This window comes from Girardinichthys multiradiatus, chromosome 2 (assembly GCF_021462225.1).
Source record: "Girardinichthys multiradiatus isolate DD_20200921_A chromosome 2, DD_fGirMul_XY1, whole genome shotgun sequence".
Lineage (NCBI taxonomy): Eukaryota > Metazoa > Chordata > Actinopteri > Cyprinodontiformes > Goodeidae > Girardinichthys > Girardinichthys multiradiatus.
This window is the reverse complement of record NC_061795.1, coordinates 46,600,763-46,628,112: the sequence shown is the minus strand read 5'-3', so window position 1 is coordinate 46,628,112 and position 27,350 is coordinate 46,600,763. Positions and strand designations below refer to the sequence as shown.

General features: G+C 41.7%; 1 protein-coding gene and 21 non-coding genes across 27 annotated transcripts in view; 8 read left to right on the top strand and 14 right to left on the bottom strand.

Moving 5' to 3' along the window:
* setd6 (SET domain containing 6, protein lysine methyltransferase) overlaps positions 1 to 25,874 on the top strand; it is a 78,895-nt gene extending 53,021 nt beyond the window's left edge. For 3 of the 6 annotated variants that reach the window (XM_047381745.1, XM_047381721.1, XM_047381752.1), the window contains 8 exons: positions 16,386 to 16,460; positions 17,952 to 18,096; positions 18,182 to 18,323; positions 18,391 to 18,585; positions 18,685 to 18,820; positions 20,244 to 20,424; positions 25,232 to 25,368; positions 25,472 to 25,874. In XM_047381745.1, the coding sequence (XP_047237701.1) occupies positions 16,386 to 16,460; positions 17,952 to 18,096; positions 18,182 to 18,323; positions 18,391 to 18,585; positions 18,685 to 18,820; positions 20,244 to 20,424; positions 25,232 to 25,368; positions 25,472 to 25,795 (1,335 nt within the window). In that variant the 3' untranslated portion in view covers positions 25,796 to 25,874. Of the gene's footprint in view, positions 1 to 15,959; positions 16,108 to 16,385; positions 16,461 to 17,951; positions 18,097 to 18,181; positions 18,324 to 18,390; positions 18,586 to 18,684; positions 18,821 to 20,243; positions 20,425 to 25,231; positions 25,369 to 25,471 lie in introns of those variants that run through there. The other 3 variants (XM_047381727.1, XM_047381761.1, XM_047381736.1) reach the window with 2 other exon arrangements.
* Positions 480 to 551, bottom strand: trnap-ugg. Its single transcript has one exon. It is a non-coding gene; the product is annotated as a tRNA-Pro (tRNA).
* Positions 1,567 to 1,638, bottom strand: trnap-cgg. Its single transcript has one exon. It is a non-coding gene; the product is annotated as a tRNA-Pro (tRNA).
* On the bottom strand, positions 2,655 to 2,726 carry trnap-cgg. Its single transcript has one exon. It is a non-coding gene; the product is annotated as a tRNA-Pro (tRNA).
* Positions 2,857 to 2,928, top strand: trnap-ugg. Its single transcript has one exon. It is a non-coding gene; the product is annotated as a tRNA-Pro (tRNA).
* Positions 3,743 to 3,814, bottom strand: trnap-cgg. The gene has a single exon. It is a non-coding gene; the product is annotated as a tRNA-Pro (tRNA).
* trnap-ugg lies at positions 3,945 to 4,016 on the top strand. Its single transcript has one exon. It is a non-coding gene; the product is annotated as a tRNA-Pro (tRNA).
* trnap-cgg lies at positions 4,830 to 4,901 on the bottom strand. The gene has a single exon. It is a non-coding gene; the product is annotated as a tRNA-Pro (tRNA).
* trnap-ugg lies at positions 5,032 to 5,103 on the top strand. Its single transcript has one exon. It is a non-coding gene; the product is annotated as a tRNA-Pro (tRNA).
* trnap-cgg lies at positions 6,593 to 6,665 on the bottom strand. The gene has a single exon. It is a non-coding gene; the product is annotated as a tRNA-Pro (tRNA).
* On the bottom strand, positions 7,682 to 7,753 carry trnap-cgg. Its single transcript has one exon. It is a non-coding gene; the product is annotated as a tRNA-Pro (tRNA).
* On the top strand, positions 7,884 to 7,955 carry trnap-ugg. The gene has a single exon. It is a non-coding gene; the product is annotated as a tRNA-Pro (tRNA).
* On the bottom strand, positions 9,446 to 9,517 carry trnap-cgg. The gene has a single exon. It is a non-coding gene; the product is annotated as a tRNA-Pro (tRNA).
* Positions 10,534 to 10,605, bottom strand: trnap-cgg. The gene has a single exon. It is a non-coding gene; the product is annotated as a tRNA-Pro (tRNA).
* trnap-cgg lies at positions 11,624 to 11,695 on the bottom strand. Its single transcript has one exon. It is a non-coding gene; the product is annotated as a tRNA-Pro (tRNA).
* On the top strand, positions 11,826 to 11,897 carry trnap-ugg. Its single transcript has one exon. It is a non-coding gene; the product is annotated as a tRNA-Pro (tRNA).
* Positions 12,710 to 12,781, bottom strand: trnap-cgg. The gene has a single exon. It is a non-coding gene; the product is annotated as a tRNA-Pro (tRNA).
* Positions 12,912 to 12,983, top strand: trnap-ugg. Its single transcript has one exon. It is a non-coding gene; the product is annotated as a tRNA-Pro (tRNA).
* trnap-cgg lies at positions 14,477 to 14,548 on the bottom strand. Its single transcript has one exon. It is a non-coding gene; the product is annotated as a tRNA-Pro (tRNA).
* Positions 14,679 to 14,750, top strand: trnap-ugg. The gene has a single exon. It is a non-coding gene; the product is annotated as a tRNA-Pro (tRNA).
* On the bottom strand, positions 21,215 to 21,286 carry trnap-agg. Its single transcript has one exon. It is a non-coding gene; the product is annotated as a tRNA-Pro (tRNA).
* Positions 25,875 to 26,864: 990 nt separating the features above from the next.
* Positions 26,865 to 26,936, bottom strand: trnap-agg. The gene has a single exon. It is a non-coding gene; the product is annotated as a tRNA-Pro (tRNA).
* Between the last annotated feature and the right edge of the window lie 414 nt (positions 26,937 to 27,350).

Sequence of the window (27,350 nt, the reverse complement as noted above, 5' to 3'; positions counted from 1 at the left end):
ATTCCACAGGTAGTTCAGATATAGTCACAGTTTCAGAAATATCACCAAAACTCTTCTCAGATGAGTGGGGTTGATAAATCACCAGCATATCAGGACAAGTTAATTCCCAGGAAAACCTTTAACTGATTCCCTTACAAATACCAAAGAAAGGTTAGGTCATAATTTGGCTCAACTCTTTGTGAATGTGCTTTCAAATATTGTCTCTTCTTGGTTTGGTCTCAACTCGAAATTTGCTAGTTATGGTAAAGGAATACAGCACACCATGGAAAAATTTACTATATATCAAGTGAAAGTCATTATATTATGTAGAAGCAAGACGAAGAAAAATTGATATTGTTGTTCTCATAGAGTTGTGTTCACCGCTTTGAGTAGGATTCCCTGTCATAAAGATGCAAAATGTGTCCTTTTGCTAAGATATTCAACCTAATGCCTTACACATCAAATCTACAGTTGCGTGGATGTCCAATAAGTGCCCTGAAGGGCTCGTCCGGGATTTGAACCCAGGACCTCTCACACCCAAAGCGAGAATCATACCCCTAGACCAACGAGCCTACAGCTAAAAAAACCTACCTGTAGGGGGTGCTCTCGGCCTAGATGGCATGATGAAAACGCCTGGGTTTCCACCAGTCGGTGACAGTTTGGTCCTGTTCACACACATTTAGAAGGGTGGCACAGGGCAGTGGCTCGTTGGTCTAGGGGTATGATTCTCGCTTTGGGTGCGAGAGGTCTCAGGTTCAAATCCCAGACAACCCTGCTATGGCTGTGTAAAGAGAGTACGTTGTCTAGACAGCACAGTTGGGAAAGCTGGTGTTATAATCCATATCTATTCCACAGTAGAGCTTTGAGGTGTTCAGGAATGTCATAAAGCTCTCAATGTGCACATTACCTTGGTGCTGGTTTAGCTAGTGGGAAGTACTCTGATGTTTTGTCCATGGTTCTTAGAACTCTCACAGTCTGAGCTGTTAAGTGAACATGAGAGCTTTACCACAGATGAAACGTGCGCTTCCTTCCATGTATGTCTTTCTGTTGTTCTCAATTGCTTTTTGGATCTTAACTGACCATCCACTGTAAATTCCATGTTGACACCATTCCACAGGTAGTTCAGATATAGTCACAGTTTCAGAAATATCACCAAAACTCTTCTCAGATGAGTGGGGTTGATAAATCACCAGCATATCAGGACAAGTTAATTCCCAGGAAAACCTTTAACTGATTCCCTTACAAATACCAAAGAAAGGTTAGGTCATAATTTGGCTCAACTCTTTGTGAATGTGCTTTCAAATATTGTCTCTTCTTGGTTTGGTCTCAACGCGAAATTTGCTAGTTATGGTAAAGGAATACAGCACACCATGGAAAAATTTACTATATATCAAGTGAAAGTCATTATATTATGTAGAAGCAAGACGAAGAAAAATTGATATCGTTGTTCTCATAGAGTTGTGTTCACCGCTTTGAGTAGGATTCCCTGTCATAAAGATGCAAAATGTGTCCTTTTGCTAAGATATTCAATCTAATGCCTTACACATCAAATCTACAGTTGCGTGGATGTCCAAGAAGTGCCCTGAAGGGCTCGTCCGGGATTTGAACCCAGGACCTCTCACACCCGAAGCGAGAATCATACCCCTAGACCAACGAGCCTACAGCTAACAAGACTTACCTGTAGGGGGTGCTCTCGGCCTAGATGGCAGGATGAAAACGCCTGGGTTTCCACCAGTCGGTGACAGTTTGGACCTGTTCACACACATTTAGAAGGGTGACACAGGGCAGTGGCTCGTTGGTCTAGGGGTATGATTCTCGCTTTGGGTGCAAGAGGTCTCGGGTTCAAATCCCAGACAAGCCTGCTATGGCTGTGTAAAGAGAGTACGTTATCTAGACAGCACAGTTGAGAAAGCTGGTGTTATATTCCATATCTATTCCACAGTAGAGCTTTGAGGTGTTCAGGAATGTCATAAAGCTCTCAATGTGCACATTACCTTGGTGCTGGTTTAGCTAGTGGGAAGTACTCTGATGTTTTGTCCATGGTTCTTAGAACTCTCACAGTCTGAGCTGTTAAGTGAAACATAAGAGCTTTACCACAGATGAAACGTGCGCTTCCTTCCATGTATGTCTTTCTTTTGTTCTCAATTGCTTTTTGGATCTTAACTGACCATCCACTGTAAATTCCATGTTGACACCATTCCACAGGTAGTTCAGATATAGTCACAGTTTCAGAAATATCACCAAAAATCTTCTCAGATGAGTGGGGTTGATAAATCACCAGCATATCAGGACAAGTTAATTCCCAGGAAAACTTTTAACTGATTCCCTTACAAATACCAAGGAAAGGTTAGGTCATAATTTGGCTCAACTCTTTGTGAATGTGCTTTCAAATATTGTCTCTTCTTGGTTTGGTCTCAACTCGAAATTTGCTAGTTATGGTAAAGGAATACAGCACACCATGGAAAAATTTACTATATATCAAGTGAAAGTCATTATATTATGTAGAAGCAAGACGAAGAAAAATTGATATCGTTGTTCTCATAGAGTTGTGTTCACCGCTTTGAGTAGGATTCCCTGTCATAAAGATGCAAAATGTGTCCTTTTGCTAAGATATTCAATCTAATGCCTTACGCATCAAATCTACAGTTGCGTGGATGTCCAAGAAGTGCCCTGAAGGGCTCGTCCGGGATTTGAACCCGGGAACTCTCACACCCGAAGCGAGAATCATACCCCTAGACCAACGAGCCAACAGCAAGCAAAACCTACCTGTAGGGGGTGCTCTCGGCCTAGATGGCATGATGAAAACGCCTGGGTTTCCACCAGTCGGTGACAGTTTGGTCCTGTTCACACACATTTAGAAGGGTGGCACAGAGCAGTGGCTCGTTGGTCTAGGGGTATGATTCTCGCTTTGGGTGCGAGAGGTCTCGGGTTCAAATCCCAGATGAGCCTGCTATGGCTGTGTAAAGAGAGTACGTTGTCTAGACAGCACAGTTGAGAAAGCTGGTGTTATAATCCATATCTATTCCACAGTAGAGCTTTGAGGTGTTCAGGAATGTCATAAAGCTCTCAATGTGCACATTACCTTGGTGCTGGTTTAGCTAGTGGGAAGTACTCTGATGTTTTGTCCATGGTTCTTAGAACTCTCACAGTCTGAGCTGTTAAGTGAAACATAAGAGCTTTACCACAGATGAAACGTGCGCTTCCTTCCATGTATGTCTTTCTGTTGTTCTCAATTGCTTTTTGGATCTTAACTGACCATCCACTGTAAATTCCATGTTGACACCATTCCACAGGTAGTTCAGATATAGTCACAGTTTCAGAAATATCACCAAAAATCTTCTCAGATGAGTGGGGTTGATAAATCACCAGCATATCAGGACAAGTTAATTCCCAGGAAAACCTTTAACTGATTCCCTTACAAATACCAAGGAAAGGTTAGGTCATAATTTGGCTCAACTCTTTGTGAATGTGCTTTCAAATATTGTCTCTTCTTGGTTTGGTCTCAACTCGAAATTTGCTAGTTATGGTAAAGGAATACAGCACACCATGGAAATATTTACTATATATCAAGTGAAAGTCATTATATTATGTAGAAGCAAGACGAAGAAAAATTGATATCGTTGTTCTCATAGAGTTGTGTTCACCGCTTTGAGTAGGATTCCCTGTCATAAAGATGCAAAATGTGTCCTTTTGCTAAGATATTCAATCTAATGCCTCATGCATCAAATCTACAGCTGCATGGATGTCCAAGAAGTGCCCTGAAGGGCTCGTCTGGGATTTGAACCCAGGACCTCTCACACCCGAAGCAAGAATCATACCCCTAGACTAACGAGCCTACAGCTAACAAGACCTACCTGTAGGGGGTGCTCTCGGCCTAGATGGCAGGATGAAAACGCCTGGGTTTCCACCAGTCGGTGACAGTTTGGTCCTGTTCACACACATTTAGAAGGTTGGCACAGGGCAGTGGCTCGTTGGTCTAGGGGTATGATTCTCGCTTTGGGTGCGAGAGGTCTCGGGTTCAAATCCCGGACGAGCCTGCTATGGCTGTGTAAAGAGAGTACGTTGTCAAGACACCACAGTTGAGAAAGCTGGTGTTATAATCCATTTCTATTCCACAGTAGAGCTTTGAGGTGTTCAGGAATGTCATAAAGCTCTCAATGTGCACATTACCTTGTTGCTGGTTTAGCTAGTGGGAAGTACTCTGATGTTTTGTCCATTGTTCTTAGAACTCTCCCAGTCTGAGCTGTTATGTGAAACATAAGAGCTTTACCACAGATGAAACGTGCGCTTCCTTCCATGTATGTCTTTCTTTTGTTCTCAATTGCTTTTTGGATCTTAACTGACCATCCACTGTAAATTCCATGTTGACACCATTCCACAGGTAGTTCAGATATAGTCACAGTTTCAGAAATATCACCAAAACTCTTCTCAGATGAGTGGGGTTGATAAATCACCAGCATATCAGGACAAGTTAATTCCCAGGAAAACCTTTAACTGATTCCCTTACAAAACCAAAGAAAGGTTAGGTCATAATTTGGCTCAACTCTTTGTGAATGTGCTTTCAAATATTGTCTCTTCTTGGTTTGGTCTCAACTCGAAATTTGCTAGTTATGGTAAAGGAATACAGCACACCATGGAAATATTTACTATATATCAAGTGAAAGTCATTATATTATGTAGAAGCAAGACGAAGAAAAATTGATATCGTTGTTCTCATAGAGTTGTGTTCACCGCTTTGAGTAGGATTCCCTGTCATAAAGATGCAAAATGTGTCCTTTTGCTAAGATATTCAATCTAATGCCTCATGCATCAAATCTACAGCTGCATGGATGTCCAAGAAGTGCCCTGAAGGGCTCGTCTGGGATTTGAACCCAGGACCTCTCACACCCGAAGCAAGAATCATACCCCTAGACCAACGAGCCTACAGCTAACAAAACCTACCTGTAGGGGGTGCTCTCGACCTAGATGGCATGATGAAAACGCCTGGGTTTCCACCAGTTGGTGACAGTTTGGTCCTGTTCACACACATTTAGAAGGTTGGCACAGGGCATTGGCTCGTTGGTCTAGGGGTATGATTCTCGCTTTGGGTGCAAGAGGTCTCGGGTTCAAATCCCGGACGAGCCTGCTATGGCTGTGTAAAGAGAGTACGTTGTCAAGACAGCACAGTTGAGAAAGTTGGTGTTATAATCCATATCTGTTCCACAGTAGAGCTTTGAGGTGTTCAGGAATGTCATAAAGCTCTCAATGTGCACATTACCTTGGTGCTGGTTTAGCTAGTGGGAAGTACTCTGATATTTTTTCCATGGTTCTTAGAACTCTCACAGTCTGAGCTGTTAAGTGAAACATAAGAGCTTTACCACAGATGAAACGTGCGCTTCCTTCCATGTATGTCTTTCTGTTGTTCTCAATTGCTTTTTGGATCTTAACTGACCATCCACTGTAAATTCCATGTTGACACCATTCCACAGGTAGTTCAGATATAGTCACAGTTTCAGAAATATCACCAAAACTCTTCTCAGATGAGTGGGGTTGATAAATCACCAGCATATCAGGACAAGTTAATTCCCAGGAAAACCTTTAACTGATTCCCTTACAAAAACCAAAGAAAGGTTAGGTCATAATTTGGCTCAACTCTTTGTGAATGTGCTTTCAAATATTGTCTCTTCTTAGTTTGGTCTCAACTCGACATCTGCTAGAGTTATTGTAAAGGAATACAGCACGCCATGGCAACATTTGCCATATAGAGCTGTGTTCACTGCCTTGAGTAGGATTCCCTGTCATAAAGATGCACATTTGTCCTATTGTCAACATATTCAATCTAATGGCTTACACATTAAATCTGCACTTGCGTGGATGTCCAAGAAGTGCCCACATGGGTTCATCTGGGATTTGAACCCAGGACCACTTGCACCTTAAGCGAGAGGTCAAGTGTTCAAGTCCCTGGCTTTGCTAGTGAGTAGGACTCAGATGTTTTGTCCATGGTTCTTAGAACTCTCACAGTCTGAGCTGTTAAGTGAAACATAAGAGCTTTACCACAGATGAAACGTGCGCTTCCTTCCATGTATGTCTTTCTGTTGTTCTCAATTGCTTTTTGGATCTTAACTGACCATCCACTGTAAATTCCATGTTGACACCATTCCACAGGTAGTTCAGATATAGTCACAGTTTCAGAAATATCACCAAAACTCTTCTCAGATGAGTGGGGTTGATAAATCACCAGCATATCAGGACAAGTTAATTCCCAGGAAAACCTTTAACTGATTCCCTTACAAATACCAAAGAAAGGTTAGGTCATAATTTGGCTCAACTCTTTGTGAATGTGCTTTCAAATATTGTCTCTTCTTGGTTTGGTCTCAACGCGAAATTTGCTAGTTATGGTAAAGGAATACAGCACACCATGGAAAAATTTACTATATATCAAGTGAAAGTCATTATATTATGTAGAAGCAAGACGAAGAAAAATTGATATCGTTGTTCTCATAGAGTTGTGTTCACCGCTTTGAGTAGGATTCCCTGTCATAAAGATGCAAAATGTGTCCTTTTGCTAAGATATTCAATCTAATGCCTTACACATCAAATCTACAGTTGCGTGGATGTCCAAGAAGTGCCCTGAAGGCCTCGTCCGGGATTTGAACCCAGGACCTCTCACACCCGAAGCGAGAATCATACCCCTAGACCAACGAGCCTACAGCTAACAAGACTTACCTGTAGGGGGTGCTCTCGGCCTAGATGGCAGGATGAAAACGCCTGGGTTTCCACCAGTCGGTGACAGTTTGGTCCTGTTCACACACATTTAGAAGGGTGACACAGGGCAGTGGCTCGTTGGTCTAGGGGTATGATTCTCGCTTTGGGTGCAAGAGGTCTCAGGTTCAAATCCCAGACAAGCCTGCTATGGCTGTGTAAAGAGAGTACGTTATCTAGACAGCACAGTTGAGAAAGCTGGTGTTATATTCCATATCTATTCCACAGTAGAGCTTTGAGGTGTTCAGGAATGTCATAAAGCTCTCAATGTGCACATTACCTTGGTGCTGGTTTAGCTAGTGGGAAGTACTCTGATGTTTTGTCCATGGTTCTTAGAACTCTCACAGTCTGAGCTGTTAAGTGAAACATGAGAGCTTTACCACAGATGAAACGTGCGCTTCCTTCCATGTATGTCTTTCTGTTGTTCTCAATTGCTTTTTGGATCTTAACTGACCATCCACTGTAAATTCCATGTTGACACCATTCCACAGGTAGTTCAGATATAGTCACAGTTTCAGAAATATCACCAAAACTCTTCTCAGATGAGTGGGGTTGATAAATCACCAGCATATCAGGACAAGTTAATTCCCAGGAAAACCTTTAACTGATTCCCTTACAAATACCAAAGAAAGGTTAGGTCATAATTTGGCTCAACTCTTTGTGAATGTGCTTTCAAATATTGTCTCTTCTTGGTTTGGTCTCAACGCGAAATTTGCTAGTTATGGTAAAGGAATACAGCACACCATGGAAAAATTTACTATATATCAAGTGAAAGTCATTATATTATGTAGAAGCAAGACGAAGAAAAATTGATATCGTTGTTCTCATAGAGTTGTGTTCACCGCTTTGAGTAGGATTCCCTGTCATAAAGATGCAAAATGTGTCCTTTTGCTAAGATATTCAATCTAATGCCTCATGCATCAAATCTACAGCTGCATGGATGTCCAAGAAGTGCCCTGAAGGGCTCGTCTGGGATTTGAACCCAGGACCTCTCACACCCGAAGCGAGAATCATACCCCTAGACCAACGAGCCTACAGCTAACAAAACCTACCTGTAGGGGGTGCTCTCGACCTAGATGGCATGATGAAAACGCCTGGGTTTCCACCAGTTGGTGACAGTTTGGTCCTGTTCACACACATTTAGAAGGTTGGCACAGGGCATTGGCTCGTTGGTCTAGGGGTATGATTCTCGCTTTGGGTGCAAGAGGTCTCGGGTTCAAATCCCGGACGAGCCTGCTATGGCTGTGTAAAGAGAGTACGTTGTCAAGACAGCACAGTTGAGAAAGCTGGTGTTATAATCCATATCTATTCCACAGTAGAGCTTTGAGGTGTTCAGGAATGTCATAAAGCTCTCAATGTGCACATTACCTTGTTGCTGGTTTAGCTAGTGGGAAGTACTCTGATGTTTTGTCCATGGTTCTTAGAACTCTCACAGTCTGAGCTGTTAAGTGAAACATAAGAGCTTTACCACAGATGAAACGTGCGCTTCCTTCCATGTATGTCTTTCTTTTGTTCTCAATTGCTTTTTGGATCTTAACTGACCATCCACTGTAAATTCCATGTTGACACCATTCCACAGGTAGTTCAGATATAGTCACAGTTTCAGAAATATCACCAAAACTCTTCTCAGATGAGTGGGGTTGATAAATCACCAGCATATCAGGACAAGTTAATTCCCAGGAAAACCTTTAACTGATTCCCTTACAAAAACCAAAGAAAGGTTAGGTCATAATTTGGCTCAACTCTTTGTGAATGTGCTTTCAAATATTGTCTCTTCTTAGTTTGGTCTCAACTCGACATCTGCTAGAGTTATTGTAAAGGAATACAGCACGCCATGGCAACATTTGCCATATAGAGCTGTGTTCACTGCCTTGAGTAGGATTCCCTGTCATAAAGATGCACATTTGTCCTATTGTCAACATATTCAATCTAATGGCTTACACATTAAATCTGCACTTGCGTGGATGTCCAAGAAGTGCCCACATGGGTTCATCTGGGATTTGAACCCAGGACCACTTGCACCTTAAGCGAGAGGTCAAGGGTTCAAGTCCCTGGCTTTGCTAGTGAGTAGGACTCAGATGTTTTGTCCATGGTTCTTAGAACTCTCACAGTCTGAGCTGTTAAGTGAAACATAAGAGCTTTACCACAGATGAAACGTGCGCTTCCTTCCATGTATGTCTTTCTGTTGTTCTCAATTGCTTTTTGGATCTTAACTGACCATCCACTGTAAATTCCATGTTGACACCATTCCACAGGTAGTTCAGATATAGTCACAGTTTCAGAAATATCACCAAAACTCTTCTCAGATGAGTGGGGTTGATAAATCACCAGCATATCAGGACAAGTTAATTCCCAGGAAAACCTTTAACTGATTCCCTTACAAATACCAAAGAAAGGTTAGGTCATAATTTGGCTCAACTCTTTGTGAATGTGCTTTCAAATATTGTCTCTTCTTGGTTTGGTCTCAACGCGAAATTTGCTAGTTATGGTAAAGGAATACAGCACACCATGGAAAAATTTACTATATATCAAGTGAAAGTCATTATATTATGTAGAAGCAAGACGAAGAAAAATTGATATCGTTGTTCTCATAGAGTTGTGTTCACCGCTTTGAGTAGGATTCCCTGTCATAAAGATGCAAAATGTGTCCTTTTGCTAAGATATTCAATCTAATGCCTTACACATCAAATCTACAGTTGCGTGGATGTCCAAGAAGTGCCCTGAAGGGCTCGTCCGGGATTTGAACCCAGGACCTCTCACACCCGAAGCGAGAATCATACCCCTAGACCAACGAGCCTACAGCTAACAAGACTTACCTGTAGGGGGTGCTCTCGGCCTAGATGGCAGGATGAAAACGCCTGGGTTTCCACCAGTCGGTGACAGTTTGGTCCTGTTCACACACATTTAGAAGGGTGACACAGGGCAGTGGCTCGTTGGTCTAGGGGTATGATTCTCGCTTTGGGTGCGAGAGGTCTCAGGTTCAAATCCCAGACAACCCTGCTATGACTGTGTAAAGAGAGTACGTTGTCTAGACAGCACAGTTGGGAAAGCTGGTGTTATAATCCATATCTATTCCACAGTAGAGCTTTGAGGTGTTCAGGAATGTCATAAAGCTCTCAATGTGCACATTACCTTGGTGCTGGTTTAGCTAGTGGGAAGTACTCTGATGTTTTGTCCATGGTTCTTAGAACTCTCACAGTCTGAGCTGTTAAGTGAAACATGAGAGCTTTACCACAGATGAAACGTGCGCTTCCTTCCATGTATGTCTTTCTGTTGTTCTCAATTGCTTTTTGGATCTTAACTGACCATCCACTGTAAATTCCATGTTGACACCATTCCACAGGTAGTTCAGATATAGTCACAGTTTCAGAAATATCACCAAAACTCTTCTCAGATGAGTGGGGTTGATAAATCACCAGCATATCAGGACAAGTTAATTCCCAGGAAAACCTTTAACTGATTCCCTTACAAATACCAAAGAAAGGTTAGGTCATAATTTGGCTCAACTCTTTGTGAATGTGCTTTCAAATATTGTCTCTTCTTGGTTTGGTCTCAACGCGAAATTTGCTAGTTATGGTAAAGGAATACAGCACACCATGGAAAAATTTACTATATATCAAGTGAAAGTCATTATATTATGTAGAAGCAAGACGAAGAAAAATTGATATCGTTGTTCTCATAGAGTTGTGTTCACCGCTTTGAGTAGGATTCCCTGTCATAAAGATGCAAAATGTGTCCTTTTGCTAAGATATTCAATCTAATGCCTTACACATCAAATCTACAGTTGCGTGGATGTCCAAGAAGTGCCCTGAAGGGCTCGTCCAGGATTTGAACCCAGGACCTCTCACACCCGAAGCGAGAATCATACCCCTAGACCAACGAGCCTACAGCTAAAAAAACCTACCTGTAGGGGGTGCTCTCGGCCTAGATGGCAGGATGAAAACGCCTGGGTTTCCACCAGTCGGTGACAGTTTGGTACCTGTTCACACACATTTAGAAGGGTGGACACAGGGCAGTGGCTCGTTGGTCTAGAGGTATGATTCTCGCTTTGGGTGCGAGAGGTCTCGGGTTCAAATCCCAGACAAGCCTGCTATGGCTGTGTAAAGAGAGTACGTTATCTAGACAGCACAGTTGAGAAAGCTGGTGTTATATTCCATATCTATTCCACAGTAGAGCTTTGAGGTGTTCAGGAATGTCATAAAGCTCTCAATGTGCACATTACCTTGGTGCTGGTTTAGCTAGTGGGAAGTACTCTGATGTTTTGTCCATGGTTCTTAGAACTCTCACAGTCTGAGCTGTTAAGTGAAACATAAGAGCTTTACCACAGATGAAACGTGCGCTTCCTTCCATGTATGTCTTTCTTTTGTTCTCAATTGCTTTTTGGATCTTAACTGACCATCCACTGTAAATTCCATGTTGACACCATTCCACAGGTAGTTCAGATATAGTCACAGTTTCAGAAATATCACCAAAACTCTTCTCAGATGAGTGGGGTTGATAAATCACCAGCATATCAGGACAAGTTAATTCCCAGGAAAACCTTTAACTGATTCCCTTACAAATACCAAGGAAAGGTTAGGTCATAATTTGGCTCAACTCTTTGTGAATGTGCTTTCAAATATTGTCTCTTCTTGGTTTGGTCTCAACTCGAAATTTGCTAGTTATGGTAAAGGAATACAGCACACCATGGAAAAATTTACTATATATCAAGTGAAAGTCATTATATTATGTAGAAGCAAGACGAAGAAAAATTGATATCATTGTTCTCATAGAGTTGTGTTCACCGCTTTGAGTAGGATTCCCTGTCATAAAGATGCAAAATGTGTCCTTTTGCTAAGATATTCAATCTAATGCCTTACGCATCAAATCTACAGTTGTGTGGATGTCCAAGAAATGCCCTGAAGGGCTCGTCCGGGATTTGAACCCGGGAACTCTCACACCCGAAGCGAGAATCATACCCCTAGACCAACGAGCCAACAGCAAACAAAACCTACCTGTAGGGGGTGCTCTCGGCCTAGATGGCATGATGAAAACGCCTGGGTTTCCACCAGTCGGTGACAGTTTGGTCCTGTTCACACACATTTAGAAGGGTGGCACAGAGCAGTGGCTCGTTGGTCTAGGGGTATGATTCTCGCTTTGGGTGCGAGAGGTCTCGGGTTCAAATCCCAGATGAGCCTGCTATGGCTGTGTAAAGAGAGTACGTTGTCTAGACAGCACAGTTGAGAAAGCTGGTGTTATAATCCATATCTATTCCACAGTAGAGCTTTGAGGTGTTCAGGAATGTCATAAAGCTCTCAATGTGCACATTACCTTGGTGCTGGTTTAGCTAGTGGGAAGTACTCTGATGTTTTGTCCATGGTTCTTAGAACTCTCACAGTCTGAGCTGTTAAGTGAAACATAAGAGCTTTACCACAGATGAAACGTGCGCTTCCTTCCATGTATGTCTTTCTGTTGTTCTCAATTGCTTTTTGGATCTTAACTGACCATCCACTGTAAATTCCATGTTGACACCATTCCACAGGTAGTTCAGATATAGTCACAGTTTCAGAAATATCACCAAAAATCTTCTCAGATGAGTGGGGTTGATAAATCACCAGCATATCAGGACAAGTTAATTCCCAGGAAAACCTTTAACTGATTCCCTTACAAATACCAAAGAAAGGTTAGGTCATAATTTGGCTCAACTCTTTGTGAATGTGCTTTCAAATATTGTCTCTTCTTGGTTTGGTCTCAACTCGAAATTTGCTAGTTATGGTAAAGGAATACAGCACACCATGGAAATATTTACTATATCAAGTGAAAGTCATTATATTATGTAGAAGCAAGACGAAGAAAAATTGATATCGTTGTTCTCATAGAGTTGTGTTCACCGCTTTGAGTAGGATTCCCTGTCATAAAGATGCAAAATGTGTCCTTTTGCTAAGATATTCAATCTAATGCCTCATGCATCAAATCTACAGCTGCATGGATGTCCAAGAAGTGCCCTGAAGGGCTTGTCTGGGATTTGAACCCAGGACCTCTCACACCCGAAGCGAGAATCATACCCCTAGACCAACGAGCCTACAGCTAACAAAACCTACCTGTAGGGGGTGCTCTCGACCTAGATGGCATGATGAAAACGCCTGGGTTTCCACCAGTTGGTGACAGTTTGGTCCTGTTCACACACATTTAGAAGGTTGGCACAGGGCATTGGCTCGTTGGTCTAGGGGTATGATTCTCGCTTTGGGTGCAAGAGGTCTCGGGTTCAAATCCCGGACGAGCCTGCTATGGCTGTGTAAAGAGAGTACGTTGTCTAAGACAGCACAGTTGAGAAAGCTGGTGTTATAATCCATTTCTATTCCACAGTAGAGCTTTGAGGTGTTCAGGAATGTCATAAAGCTCTCAATGTGCACATTACCTTGTTGCTGGTTTAGCTAGTGGGAAGTACTCTGATGTTTTGTCCATTGTTCTTAGAACTCTCACAGTCTGAGCTGTTAAGTGAAACATAAGAGCTTTACCACAGATGAAACGTGCGCTTCCTTCCATGTATGTCTTTCTTTTGTTCTCAATTGCTTTTTGGATCTTAACTGACCATCCACTGTAAATTCCATGTTGACACCATTCCACAGGTAGTTCAGATATAGTCACAGTTTCAGAAATATCACCAAAACTCTTCTCAGATGAGTGGGGTTGATAAATCACCAGCATATCAGGACAAGTTAATTCCCAGGAAAACCTTTAACTGATTCCCTTACAAAAACCAAAGAAAGGTTAGGTCATAATTTGGCTCAACTCTTTGTGAATGTGCTTTCAAATATTGTCTCTTCTTGGTTTGGTCTCAACTCGACATCTGCTAGAGTTATTGTAAAGGAATACAGCACGCCATGGCAACATTTGCCATATAGAGCTGTGTTCACTGCCTTGAGTAGGATTCCCTGTCATAAAGATGCACATTTGTCCTATTGTCAACATATTCAATCTAATGGCTTACACATTAAATCTGCACTTGCGTGGATGTCCAAGAAGTGCCCACATGGGTTCATCTGGGATTTGAACCCAGGACCACTTGCACCTTAAGCGAGAGGTCAAGGGTTCAAGTCCCTGGCTTTGCTAGTGAGTAGGACTCAGATGTTTTGTCCATGGTTCTTAGAACTCTCACAGTCTGAGCTGTTAAGTGAAACATAAGAGCTTTACCACAGATGAAACGTGCGCTTCCTTCCATGTATGTCTTTCTGTTGTTCTCAATTGCTTTTTGGATCTTAACTGACCATCCACTGTAAATTCCATGTTGACACCATTCCACAGGTAGTTCAGATATAGTCACAGTTTCAGAAATATCACCAAAACTCTTCTCAGATGAGTGGGGTTGATAAATCACCAGCATATCAGGACAAGTTAATTCCCAGGAAAACCTTTAACTGATTCCCTTACAAATACCAAAGAAAGGTTAGGTCATAATTTGGCTCAACTCTTTGTGAATGTGCTTTCAAATATTGTCTCTTCTTGGTTTGGTCTCAACTCGACATCTGCTAGAGTTATTGTAAAGGAATACAGCACGCCATGGCAACATTTACTATATATTAAGTGAAAGTCATTATATTATGTAGAAGCAAGACGAAGAAAAATTTATATCTTTGTTCTCATAGAGTTGTGTTCACCGCTTTGAGTAGGATTCCCTGTCATAAAGATGCAAAATGTGTCCTTTTGCTAAGATATTCAATCTAATGCCTCATGCATCAAATCTACAGCTGCGTGGATGTCCAAGAAGTGCCCTGAAGGGCTCGTCTGGGATTTGAACCCAGGACCTCTCACACCCGAAGCGAGAATCATACCCCTAGACCAACGAGCCTACAGCTAACAAAACCTACCTGTAGGGGGTGCTCTCGACCTAGATGGCATGATGAAAACGCCTGGGTTTCCACCAGTCGGTGACAGTTTGGTCCTGTTCACACACATTTAGAAGGGTGACACAGGGCATTGGCTCGTTGGTCTAGGGGTATGATTCTCGCTTTGGGTGCAAGAGGTCTCGGGTTCAAATCCCGGACGAGCCTGCTATGGCTGTGTAAAGAGAGTACGTTGTCAAGACAGCACAGTTGAGAAAGCTGGTGTTATAATCCATATCTATTCCACAGTAGAGCTTTGAGGTGTTCAGGAATGTCATAAATCTCTCAATGTGCACATTACCTTGGTGCTGGTTTAGCTAGTGGGAAGTACTCTGATGTTTTGTCCATGGTTCTTAGAACTCTCACAGTCTGAGCTGTTAAGTGAAACATAAGAGCTTTACCACAGATGAAACGTGCGCTTCCTTTCATGTATGTCTTTCTGTTGTTCTCAATTGCTTTTTGGATCTTAACTGACCATCCACTGTAAATTCCATGTTGACACCATTCCACAGGTAGTTCAGATATAGTCACAGTTTCAGAAATATCACCAAAACTCTTCTCAGATGAGTGGGGTTGATAAATCACCAGCATATCAGGACAAGTTAATTCCCAGGAAAACTTTTAACTGATTCCCTTACAAATACCAAGGAAAGGTTAGGTCATAATTTGGCTCAACTCTTTGTGAATGTGCTTTCAAATATTGTCTCTTCTTGGTTTGGTCTCAACTCGAAATTTGCTAGTTATGGTAAAGGAATACAGCACACCATGGCAAAATTTACTATATATCAAGTGAAAGTCATTATATTATGTAGAAGTATGACGAAGAAGATTTACCACAGATGAAACGTGCACTTCCTTTCATGTACGTTTCTCTTTGTCTGTTATTTTTGGATCTTAAATATGCTAAATATATAAACAAAGAAAAATAAGACTCCTCTGGGATTTGAACGCAGGACCTCTCACACCCAAAGCGAGAATAATACCCCTAGACCAACGAGCCATGCGGCACACCACAGAAACAGGCACACACATATATACATATATATACACCTATATATATATATATATATTTAGATATATGTATATATACATCTATATATATATAGATATATCTATATAAATATATATATATATATATATCCATATATATAGATATATATATATGTATATATATAGATATATATATATACATATATATATATATATATATATATATATATATAAATATATATATACCCTAAACATCTATATATATATATATAGATGTTTAGGGTATGTTTTTGCTTTGACAGTATTTTTGTACAAATACTAACAAATCTTAGTTGAAATAAAACAATGCGTGTCTCTGTCCGCCATTTGTATGAAATAAAGCCTGTGCTGGTAGAGACACCTGCCTACAAGTCAGCGCTCGGGTAAAACTAAGCAGTGGTGCAGCCCGCATTTAGCCGAAGTAGCTAGCTGAGTGGGATTAGCACCTGGTCAGTCCTACAGTTTTACGATGGCAACTGAAGCGAAGCGATTAAAGGTTGTAACTTTTTCCGATTTAACAAATAAAAATGACATTAGTTAACTGATTCACTCTGTATCAGATCGTTTACAGAAGCCGTACTGATCTAAAGTTGTCATGCTAACTGCTAACTCCGATTTAACTAGCAAAGAGTTTATTGAAATCCATGTTGTCATTGGCAACGACTCGCAGCGCTATAGAAGTTCCTCAGGCTGCCTTATTAGGTGTAAACTCATGAATCTGAGAGCAAAACAACAGTGCCAGATATCAGTGCATGTTTATGTGGTTTGATGCAGGTGGATGATCGTTCAAGGCGTCTGCAGGACTTCCTTCAGTGGTGTGACAGAGTTGGTCTGGTCCTCAGTAATAAGGTTTGTTATTACCTCCGCCAAGTGGGTTATCGTCGGGGTTGGTTTGTCCGCCTGTCTGTCAGTTTGCAAAGTATTTCGAAGCCTTCTGAACAGATTTGGATGAAAGGTTCCGACAAGGTGTGTATTATGACAAGTAACAGATGATCAGAGGATCCAGGAGTTTTTAAAGGATTCTTTAACATTACCGGGCCATGGTCCTTCCTCAGCCTGTTAGCAGCTGGCATTCAGAGCATAGCTCATCAGTATAGAAAAAGCTGACATGCGTCTTTTGACCCTGTTGCCTTGGCGGAGGTCTTTCTAGTTACACTATGCACCCACATGTCTGCACTCTGACCTCCAGCCAGGCAAATGGGTTTCATTTTTAAAATACACCATTTGCCACGTTTATTGGCACGCCTGGTAAAAATGTGTAAAATTCCTTTAAATAAATGTATTTTGTTGCAGTAGCATAATCTCACACTGGAAAATGTAGAAAACATGAACCTTTAATTTGTGTTTATCCAGTGGAAAGAAATCAGCAGTGGCACAACGATTTGTACACCCTACAATTCCTTTAAAATAAATGCAACTAATGCAATTTTATTTCTATGTTGTTAAGTTTGTCGGAGTTTGTAATAACTTCTAATAAAAAAATCTAAGTTTCTGTTCCCCTGGGGTAAAACAACAACGTGACACGGGCTGGACAAGAACCCAAGTTTATCTTACCTCTAACCTCTAAGGGGAGGTCTTAATAACAACCATTAGATGCTATCTGGTTGCCTGCTGGTTGCTTGGGAGGCATACCAGGTAAAAATCTGTCTGTCCTATCAGAAACATCAACATGCTGAGTTTCCTGAATGCTGCTGGAACTGTGTAATTTGGTCAAATGAGACTAAGCGCTTTTCAGTAACAACCACTCTCAAGTGTTCAGGTGTAAAACAAAGGATAAATGTGAGGAATAGCACCTTAATCCACCTGTACGGTGGAGGATCTGTGATGCTCTGGGCCTGGTTTTCTTCCAAGGCCCTGGAAACCTCGTAAAATTGCATGGATGATGGATAATACCTGAGGCTTTTCCAAGGATTTCAAAGGGATTTTCATGGTGTTATGCAATGTTCATTTACTGAAACATTTTGGTGAGGCTCAAAAAATTTCATTTTTTCTTTGTTTTTTCACACATAAATCAGACATAGTAACATTTGCAATAGTGGTTCCACTGGAAAAATATTCTTTTATGCCTTACCTTTATACAGGTACCAACCCTTTGCATTTAGACTTTATAACTGTGGAGCTATACTAGATTTATTTAAGTTATGTAATTTCAGGTGGAAATTGGTTCCAAATTGCTCAGAGCTCAGAGAGAACAGATTTACAAGTTTTTTTTAAATTTAAATTCAATAAAGAAAGAACTTAACACAAGAATCACCTTTATCTCATGTTAGAAGCCTGGTTTGGTGTGTGACATTATCCGGCCCAGGTGCCTGAAAATGATCCCAGTGTTTTTGTCTGCAGGTGTGTGTGAGCACAGTGGGAACAGTGGCAGATTATGGGATGCTAGCGAAGGAAGACATAGAAGAAGGGGAGGTTTTGTTTACTATCCCCAGATCTGCTCTCCTCCATCAGGAAACAACAAAGGTTTCTGCCTTGTTGAAGAAAGGTGACTCTACTGAAAATGTTTTTTAAAACATCAAAGCTACCCGATTTGACGTTCTCCATAATGTTTTTTTCTTTTTTATGCACAGAGAAGTCGTTTCTGGAGAGCTCTTCCGGTTGGGTTCCCCTGCTGCTGGCTCTGCTTTATGAGTCTACGTCCTCTAAGTCCTACTGGAAACCTTACCTCTCTCTGTGGCCTGGCTTCAAAGCCTTGGATCACCCCATGTTCTGGTAGGTTTAATCTCTCACACTTATGCTCAGCTAGGTGACTTCTTATAATTTAATGTGATTTCATCAGGTCTAAAGAGGAACGAGACAACCTGCTGAAGGGAACAGGAATCCCTGAGGCAGTCACCACAGACTTGTCCAATATCCAGAGAGAGTACACAGACATAGTCCTGCCTTTCATAATGAGACATCCTGAGCTGTGGAACCCCAACACACACACTCTGGAGCTGTACACCCAGCTGGTGGCCTTCGTCATGGCCTACAGGTTGCACAGCATGCACAAACCCAAAACCTTTATGTTTTTAAGTTTAATCATTGCTTTCTTCATCTTTCTGAGCCCATTTTGTTTCTGCTCCATCTGAAGCTTCCAGGAGCCGCAGGAGGAAGATGACGATGAAGATGATAAGGAGCAGGAGAAGAAGGTCCCTCCAATGATGGTTCCCATGGCAGACATGCTCAACCATGTGTCCAACCACAACGCTAATCTGGAGTTTAATCCAGTGAGGAGACTTATTTGGTTTTTATTTTAATATGTTTCTTCCAGTTTACAAAAAAGGGAAGAAACACCTTCATCAAGCATAAACCAGAAGTGATGGAAAAGGTGAAGCTTGCTTCACCTTCCCTTAATGCTCCATCCTGTTTAAACAGATCCTAAACACCACGCATTGACAGAACAAAAGCAAAAGTTTGTATTTTTGTCTGATTTTAACTGGCAAAGACCATTTAACAAAGTAATTCAACTATTGACATAAACAATACATTAACACTTAGACCTGATACGTTGGTGTAGATTCTCCGTCATACAAGACATGAAAATCCTTAAGTAGAAGGCCACTGGACGTCTTCTCTTGCTTCTTGAACATTACATCTATCATCCAAATAACCTCTAGCTAAGATTCAGACCCACGACCTTCTTCTTGTAAGGCAACGGTGCAACAGTTGCTCCACCATGGAGCCATGATATGTCCCACTGAATTAACACAGAATTTACTAGCAAGGTTTTTACTCAAATCAGTAAGCATTACTCAAAACCGCAACTAATCATAAATGATTTTTAAGTTTTCTGAGTTTCTATATTAGCCAATTAGGATTATTCATGTAGGAAGAACTTTAGCATGTAACGGCAGGCCCCTCAGACAAAACAACATAACCCCAATAATTCATGTTCACGACGTCTTGTGCCACCACCTGCTTGGATAAGAAGTTTGCTTTGACTGAACTGTGACTGTGTGAGGGAACCTGGAGAACAGAACGTTAAAGTGGATGAAGGTTCGCATCCTTACAACGGTTAGCTTCACTACACAAATGCTTCTTAAAGTTTTTTGCATTATTAAAATTGGATTTTCTTTTGAATTTTCCCAAATCATCAATCAAGCATTTGATACAATATGTGTGATGAATTTATGTATATAATGTTTAACACACTAGGTCATCAATGATGACCAATAAAATTAATTTTCATACATTCTTTAAATTTCTTCTTCTTCTATAAGAATGTTTTTTTGGGTACCAAATGCGATTTACCTTGTTAATCTTCAATCATAATATCTCCACAGCCATCTTCTTATTTTTTGGTGCCGTTTGCATCTGTTAGCTGAGCCAAAACCAAAACTAAACATATTTGTACCATCAGAAAACAAAACAAATTTAACAGCCTAGATTTGTAACTTAAACCTGTTTTTAAAATAAACAACTGTTGCCCCAGTATTGAACTTTGTGGGACCCCACACATGATTTTTAATCAGTCTGATTTCTAATTAATTAGTCGCACATCATCTTTCATCAAGATTTCTGAGCCGAATGTGTGCTATTCCTTCAATCACCTAATTTTCATCTTGTGATCTGCGGTGTCAAAAACATGTAGAGAGTCACCTGTTTACCTCAGACAGTTGAGAGTCTCTTCACTGCATCCTTTTTTTGCAGGACAGCCTGAGGATGGTTTCTCTGCGGCACATACTTAGAGGCGAGGAGGTGTTCAACACGTACGGACAGATGGCCAACTGGCAGCTTCTGCACATGTACGGCTTCACGGAGCCATATCCGGGCAACAGCAACGACACGGCTGACATTCCCATCTCCTGCCTCTATCAAGCTGCCACGCAAGGTAAAAACTTAAGAGGCTTAGAACGTCTAATAAACTCTTCCCCCTGAGTGCTCTGCTGGTCTTAAACTTTTCTTAAAAGAACTGCATTACTTACATACGTATATGAATAATTCTTGTCTCATGAAAAGACCAGTTTAAAGTCAGAGGTCTTTAGTTAAGATGTAAGTCAGATAAAAGCAAACTGCATCATTTGTAGGGTTACAGCCACTTGGTGCACAGAGTGCTCCCTATGACCCTGTACTTCTAAATGATGGTTTTCCATCTGCTTCATTGCATTTAAAATGCAAAGCTCAATGTGGTGGTCTTTTATACGCAAGAACTATACAGTACCTCAGACTTGATCCTTCAATAAGTAACAAACGTGTCTCTTTGGCAAGAATGTGGAGAAACAGTTTAATTTGTGAAAAGGGTAACTTAACTGGAGAGAAACTAAAAGGTCTCCTGTATTGAGGTGATATTTGCTTTGAATACTTGTTTTCATAATGTCTATAAAAGAGCTGCAAGAAGATCTCAAACCCAAGCATTTGTCAGAAATGTTATTTACGTAACTGGTTTCTCTGCTAAATAACAAAAACTGACCATCGCAGAATTAAGTCAACTATTTTAAAATAAACAAAGGCTTTAAATAAATGTGGGGCAGGAAACTTAATTATGTTCTCTTAAATCATATTCTCAATTTAAGTATTTAAGTAGGATTGTTTGAGATGCAATTAGGCTTCTGTTTCCTCCTATCAACAAAAAGTTTACATAAAGATTACAGATTTGCGTCTCGCTCATACGCTAAAACAAAGGGCTCGTCCGGGATTTGAACCCGGGACCTCTCGCACCCTAAGCGAGAATCATACCCCTAGACCAACGAGCCTCCTGTTGCTGTCCACTTCTACAGTGAGCCCTGGTCTGCTCACTTTAGACATACTTTGTGTTGATGTGGCAGGTCAGGCTTTTAGGGGTCTAGCGCCTTCTGGTGGTTAGTGTGCTGTATTGAAAACAAGCCTCGTTTTAAACTGTCTTCAGGAGGTTCAAGGCTCTGATCTGTGACTCACTGTACTCGGCTACATACAGTACAGACCAAAAGTTTGGACACACCTGTTGTGATTATGAATCTGAGAATATTATTTAATATTAATATTTTATTAAATAACATTTAGGTCTGTTAAAGGTTGTCCTGTGAATACCAGCCCAGTAAGGCGATGGTATTAGGACAAAATAGAAAGGTGTGAGACGAGCTCTGGCATTATTGAACAGCATAAACTCTGCACATATAGGGAATGAATTCACACAATTTCTTAAAATACCAGAATTTATTAACAAAAATAAGTCAACTCAAAGTCAAACATATTTCAATCAACAAACTCTTTACTTTGTTAAAACAATCCAACTAAACTACCAAGCAGAATTAAAGAATGACGAAGACTAATGGACTATGTACAATATAAACAAGTTGATTAAAGATTATTAGAAATCATGACCAAAAGAGTGATGCAACATTACCATGCAATGTTTATGTTTGAGAACCAAGGATTATCTTGAAGAATCTGGAAGTGAAGTTAAGTTTGTCTTGGAACCAACTTAGGGAATAATCAGCAAACATTTAGACAACCATTCACAATGCAAGATCAGATAAAATATTATTTTAATAAAATAATGTTTTAAATAATGATCTACTGAATAAAACCAACCTGTTGGATGATCATTTCTCAACGGTGTCTAATTAACTGCCTTTATTTATTAAAATAATATTTGAAGAAATATTAAGGGAATATTTTGGAAAGAGCCAAATCTTTCTGGAGAAATGGGCTTAATGGTGTTTACTTAGTTATCAAATCTAGTAAATGATGTTCAGGGACTATTATTCACTAGCTTGAAACTAACAATCTTTCTGTTAAATATTCTTTAGCACCAGAATCAAACAGATACCTTTAAAATACCAGGGTTAATAAAAGGCTTAAAGTGCATAAGCGCGGACGGCGCGTTATGATCAACCTGTTTAAATTCACCCTTCAAGTAAAGTTTGTCTTAACTTCAAAAACATACAAACAAAGAGTGAAGGCAAAAGGGCCATATATATATATATATATACATATATAATAAAAAGGTGCATTTGTAACATCTGTATGCTGTTGTTTTGTTCTCTATTAAATGTTCATCAGAGAAACAGCCTGGAGGAAGAAACTGTCTCTGTAGCAGCGGACTGAAGGTAAAGCTCTAAACAGTTTATGTGCAGGGTGTGTGGGGTCTGCAGAGATGTTAGCAGCTCTTTTCCTGACCCTAGACCTGTATAAGTCCTGGATGGAGGGAAGGTCAGCCCTGATTATTCTCTCTGCAGTCCTGATTATTTGTTGCTGTCTGGACCTGTCCTGTTTTGTGGATGATCCAAACCACACTGAGATGGATGAAGACAGGACAGATTGAATGATGGCAGTGTAGAAGATGACCAGCAGCTCCCGTGGAAGGTTGAACATCTTGAGTTGCCTCAGGAAGTACAGTCTCCGCTGGGCCTTCTTTCGAACAGTGTCTATGTGTGAAGACCATCTCAGGTCCTCAGAGATGGTGGTTCCTAAGAACCTGAAGTGGTCCACGGACGATACAGTGTTGTTGAGGATGGTGAGGGGGGTGTATGGGGGTGGTGTTCTCCAAAAGTCCACCACCATTTCCACAGTCTTGAGTGGGTTCAGTTCAAGGTAGTTCTGACCGCACCAGTGTACCAGCCGATCCACCTGCTGTCTGTATGCAGACTCATCACCGTCCTGGATCAGTCCAATCACAGTGGTGTCGTCTGCAAACTTCAGGAGTTTCACGGACGAGTCCGATGAGGTGCAGTCATTTGTGTACAGAGAGAAGAGGAGTGGGGATAGAACACACCCCTGGGGGGCACCAGTACTTATTGATCTGGATCGGAAGAAGAGGCTCCCCAGTCTCACCTGCTGCTGTCGGTCCGTCAGGAAGCTGTTGATCCACTGACAGGTGGAGGCTGGGACGTTGAGCTGGGTGAGCTTCTGGTGGAGGATGTCTGGTATGATGGTGTTGAAGGCCGAGCTGAAGTCTACAAACAGGATCCTGGCGTACGTCCCTGGGTGGTCGAGGTGTTGCAGGATGAAGTGTAGACCTAAGTTAACAGCATCATCTGCCGACCTGTTTGCTCGGTAAGCAAACTGCAGGGGTCCAGCAGGGGGCCTGTGATGTCTTTCAGGTGCTTAAACACCAGCCACTCAAAGGATTTCATGACCACAGACGTCAGGACTACAGGCCTGTAGTCATTTAATCTTAGGATGGTGGGTTTCTTGGGAACCGGGATGATGGTGGATCGTTTGAGGCAGGAGGGGACCTCACATTTCTCCAATGAGTTGTTGAAGATCCGGGTGAAGATCGGAGCGAGTTGATTTGCACAGGCTTTCAGGCATGATGGGGAGACGTTATCAGGTCCTCCAGCTTTCTTTGTTTTCATGCGCTGGAAGAGCCTGTTTACATCTTTAGTGCAGGCAGAGGATCTGAAGGTAGGGGGTTGATTACCTAATGGGAAGAACTTGTTCCTGAATGGGATGTGGTGGAGATGATTTGAGGTGTGAATGGCTTCTTGTAATGTCTGCAGTAGAAGCCATTCAGACGGTTGGCCAGGAGACAACTCTGTTCAGGATGGGTGGAGGGGTTCCTATAGGCAGTCAGGTTTCTCAGACCGGTCCATACAGCTGAAGTGTCACCAGTAGAAAGGATGTTCTTCAGCTTCTCACTGTAGCTTCTCTTGGCTGTTTTGATCTTCTTTGTTAGTTTGTTCCTGGCCTGCCTGTACCGCGCCCAATCTCCACTGCTGTGAGCTTCTTCCTTTTCCCTGCGCAGATTCCTGAGATGTTGAGTAAACCATGGCTTATTGTTCCCAAAGGTGCAGAAGGTCTTGGTCTGCACACACATGTCCTCACAGAAACTGATGTATGATGTCACCACATCAGTTAGTTGGTTTAAGTCAGTGGCTGAAGTTTCAAAAACAGTCCAGTCTGTACATTCAAAGCAGGCCTGTAGCATCTGCTTTGATTCCTCAGTCCACTTCTTAACAGTGTGAACCTTGGGTTTGGAAGCTCTTAGTCTTTGTCTGTAGGTTGGGATGAGGTGGATTAGATAATGATCTGAAAAACCCAGAGCAGCCCTGGTAACAGCATGATATGAGTCCTTTAAAGCTGTGTAACAATGGTCCAGTGTGTTTTTATCTCTGGTGGGACACTTAATATGCTGTCTGTATTTGGGGAGTTCATTTGAGAGGTTTGTTCTGTTAAAATCTCCCAGTATTATGATGAAAGAGTCCGTGTATTTTTTCTCCAGGTCTGTAATCAGCTCAGCGAGATGTTTTTCAGCAGCAGAAGTGCAGCCATGCGGTGGAAAATATGAGCCGATTATTATAAACGAGGAAAACTCTCTTGGCGAATAAAACGGTTTACAGATTATGAAAAATGACTCCAGATCCGGACTACATGTTTTTTCCAGCACTTTTACATCTCTGCACCAACTTTCATTTATATAAAAGCAGATTCCGCCTCCTCGCTTCTTCCCCGATAGCTCCGCGCTGCGATCCGCTCTGAACAGCTGGAAGTCCGGCATCAGCAGTGCTCGGTCCGGGATGTTTTGTGGTCTCTGTATTTTAGGATTGACCACAGTAAGAATATCAGACATCAATTCAAAGTAAAACTTTGTATTTATTTATTAAAATTAGCTAAAATGGACTTGGAGCTGTAAACGGTTGGGTCTGGAAACGTTTGACATTTTAACATGAACACTGTGTAGAAACTCTGCAGTCTTTCATCTTCTTATCTCCTCGCAGACATTCAGTCTGATTCTGAGCGGCAGATTTTCGATGAGCGCTTCCAGGTTCTGTGCCAGATGATGCAGGAGAATGGAGCTCTGGTGTTCAGTAAACAGGGCTGCCTCACAGAGTCTGAGCTACACTCTGCACTCAAGGTGATGGAGCACAAACAACTGAGCTGCTTTTTCTCTATCCAACACTAAAAGTGACACCATGAGAAGAAAACATGACATTTGACTTCCCTCTTTGTGCTTACAGCTTCTGTGCATGTCACCGGACGAATTCTCAGAATTTAAAGACAACGAAGGGTGGGAGGAAGACGATGAAGATGATGATAAGATCACCCAGATTTTCTCCAACGAAGGTCTTCCTGATTTAAAGGCCTCTTGGAAACGACTGATCCATGAAGCAGCCCGGCTCACTCTGAAGTCGTACGGAGACGGAGAGCTGGAGAGCGATCGGCTGCTGATGGAGGACCAAGCAGCTCTTAAAGGACTGAGCAGCCGACAGTGGAGGGCGCTGCAGGTTCACTTTGGACAGAAGATGATCCTGCACAGACTGCTGCAGCTCACCAAGTCCTAAGTTCTGCTCTGAAAGGAAACAACAGTCTAAGCTGAGAGCAACCCCTGTCTGAAAACGGTCAATAAACATCTCTTTATGAGCATGTTTTTTCTTTCTCACAGCTGCAGGCAACAACCACTACACTGAGCTGCTGTTAGGTGGTTGAAAACGTTTTCACCCCCCTAAAACGTTTTTACATTTTGTCACTTTACATACGCAAGAAAACAAGTGTATTTACAATGATACATTGGTTTGTAAGGGAGATTATTATGGTTTGTACATTTTTACAACTAAAAATAGAAAACCTGTGGCATGCAGACCAATTAACCTAAAAGTCATGTTTTTGGACTGTGGCAGGAAGCCATGATACCTGGTGACAACCTACACATGCACAGGGAGATCATGCATACTCCAGGCCAGGACGTGAACATGGGACCTTCTTGCAGCAAGGCAATTGCCTTCAGAAGTCACTTGATTAGTAAATCAAGTCCACCTGTGTCTACTGTGATCTCAGTATAAATCCAGCTGTTCTGTGAAGGCCTCAGAGGTTTAATGAGAACATTAGAAAACAAACAGCTTCATGAAGACCAAAGAACACAGCAGACAGGTCAGGGAGAAGGTTGTGGTGACGTTTGAAGCAGGGTTAGTTTCTAGAACAATATTGGAAGCTCTGAACATCTCACAGAGCTCTGTTCAGTCCACCATGTGAACATGGAGAGCAGATGGACCACCTGCAGACCTACCAAGACATGTCTGCCTTCATAAATTCACTGCAGGAGAAATAAGGAGTTGAAATCTGAGGACAGATCAAGTCTACCCAAACTAAATGGTCTCCTGTGATGGTGGTATTATTGTGAAGAATTTTTTAACTGGTTTCTTGGCAAAACTACTAAACAGACCAGGGTAGATTGAAGTAAACCATTTTATAACAACTAAACCAATGCCTCAATATAACTTTAGACAGGATGCTGAGTTTATGAACCCATATATCCTCAAACTTAAGAATGCAAAGACTTAACTGCAAACTCTCACCACCATCATCTCAAAAAGTCAGGACACTCCTGACTTCCTCCTTGGATGTGTGGAAAAAGGGCTCGTCCGGGATTTGAACCCGGGACCTCTCGCACCCTAAGCGAGAATCATACCCCTAGACCAACGAGCCTCCTTCAACAGCTGTCCACATCTGCCATCCTCTCCTAACTATGGGTGTACAGTCTGCTGATGTGGCAGGTCAGGCTTTTAGGGGTGCAACAGCGCTCTCTGGTGGTCGGTGTGCGGTACTGAAAACAAGGAGTTTTCAAGGTTTCAATCTTTCACAACCCCCTAAACACTCATTCAGGGTCTGGGGCTGGTGAGGACAATTTGGATCAAACTAACAGGAACAACACTGAGTTTTACATTTAACTGAGTTGAGAGCAACTTCTGCAACTAAACCATCTTTCCTGCACATTCCTCTTCACAGCAACAGGAAATAAAGACCAGAATAAGTTCTGGGAAAGAAAATGTTTTTGTCAGAAGGTTACAGAAACCCATTTGTTGGCTTCCAAGCAATCAGAGGAGCCCAAATTTATACCAG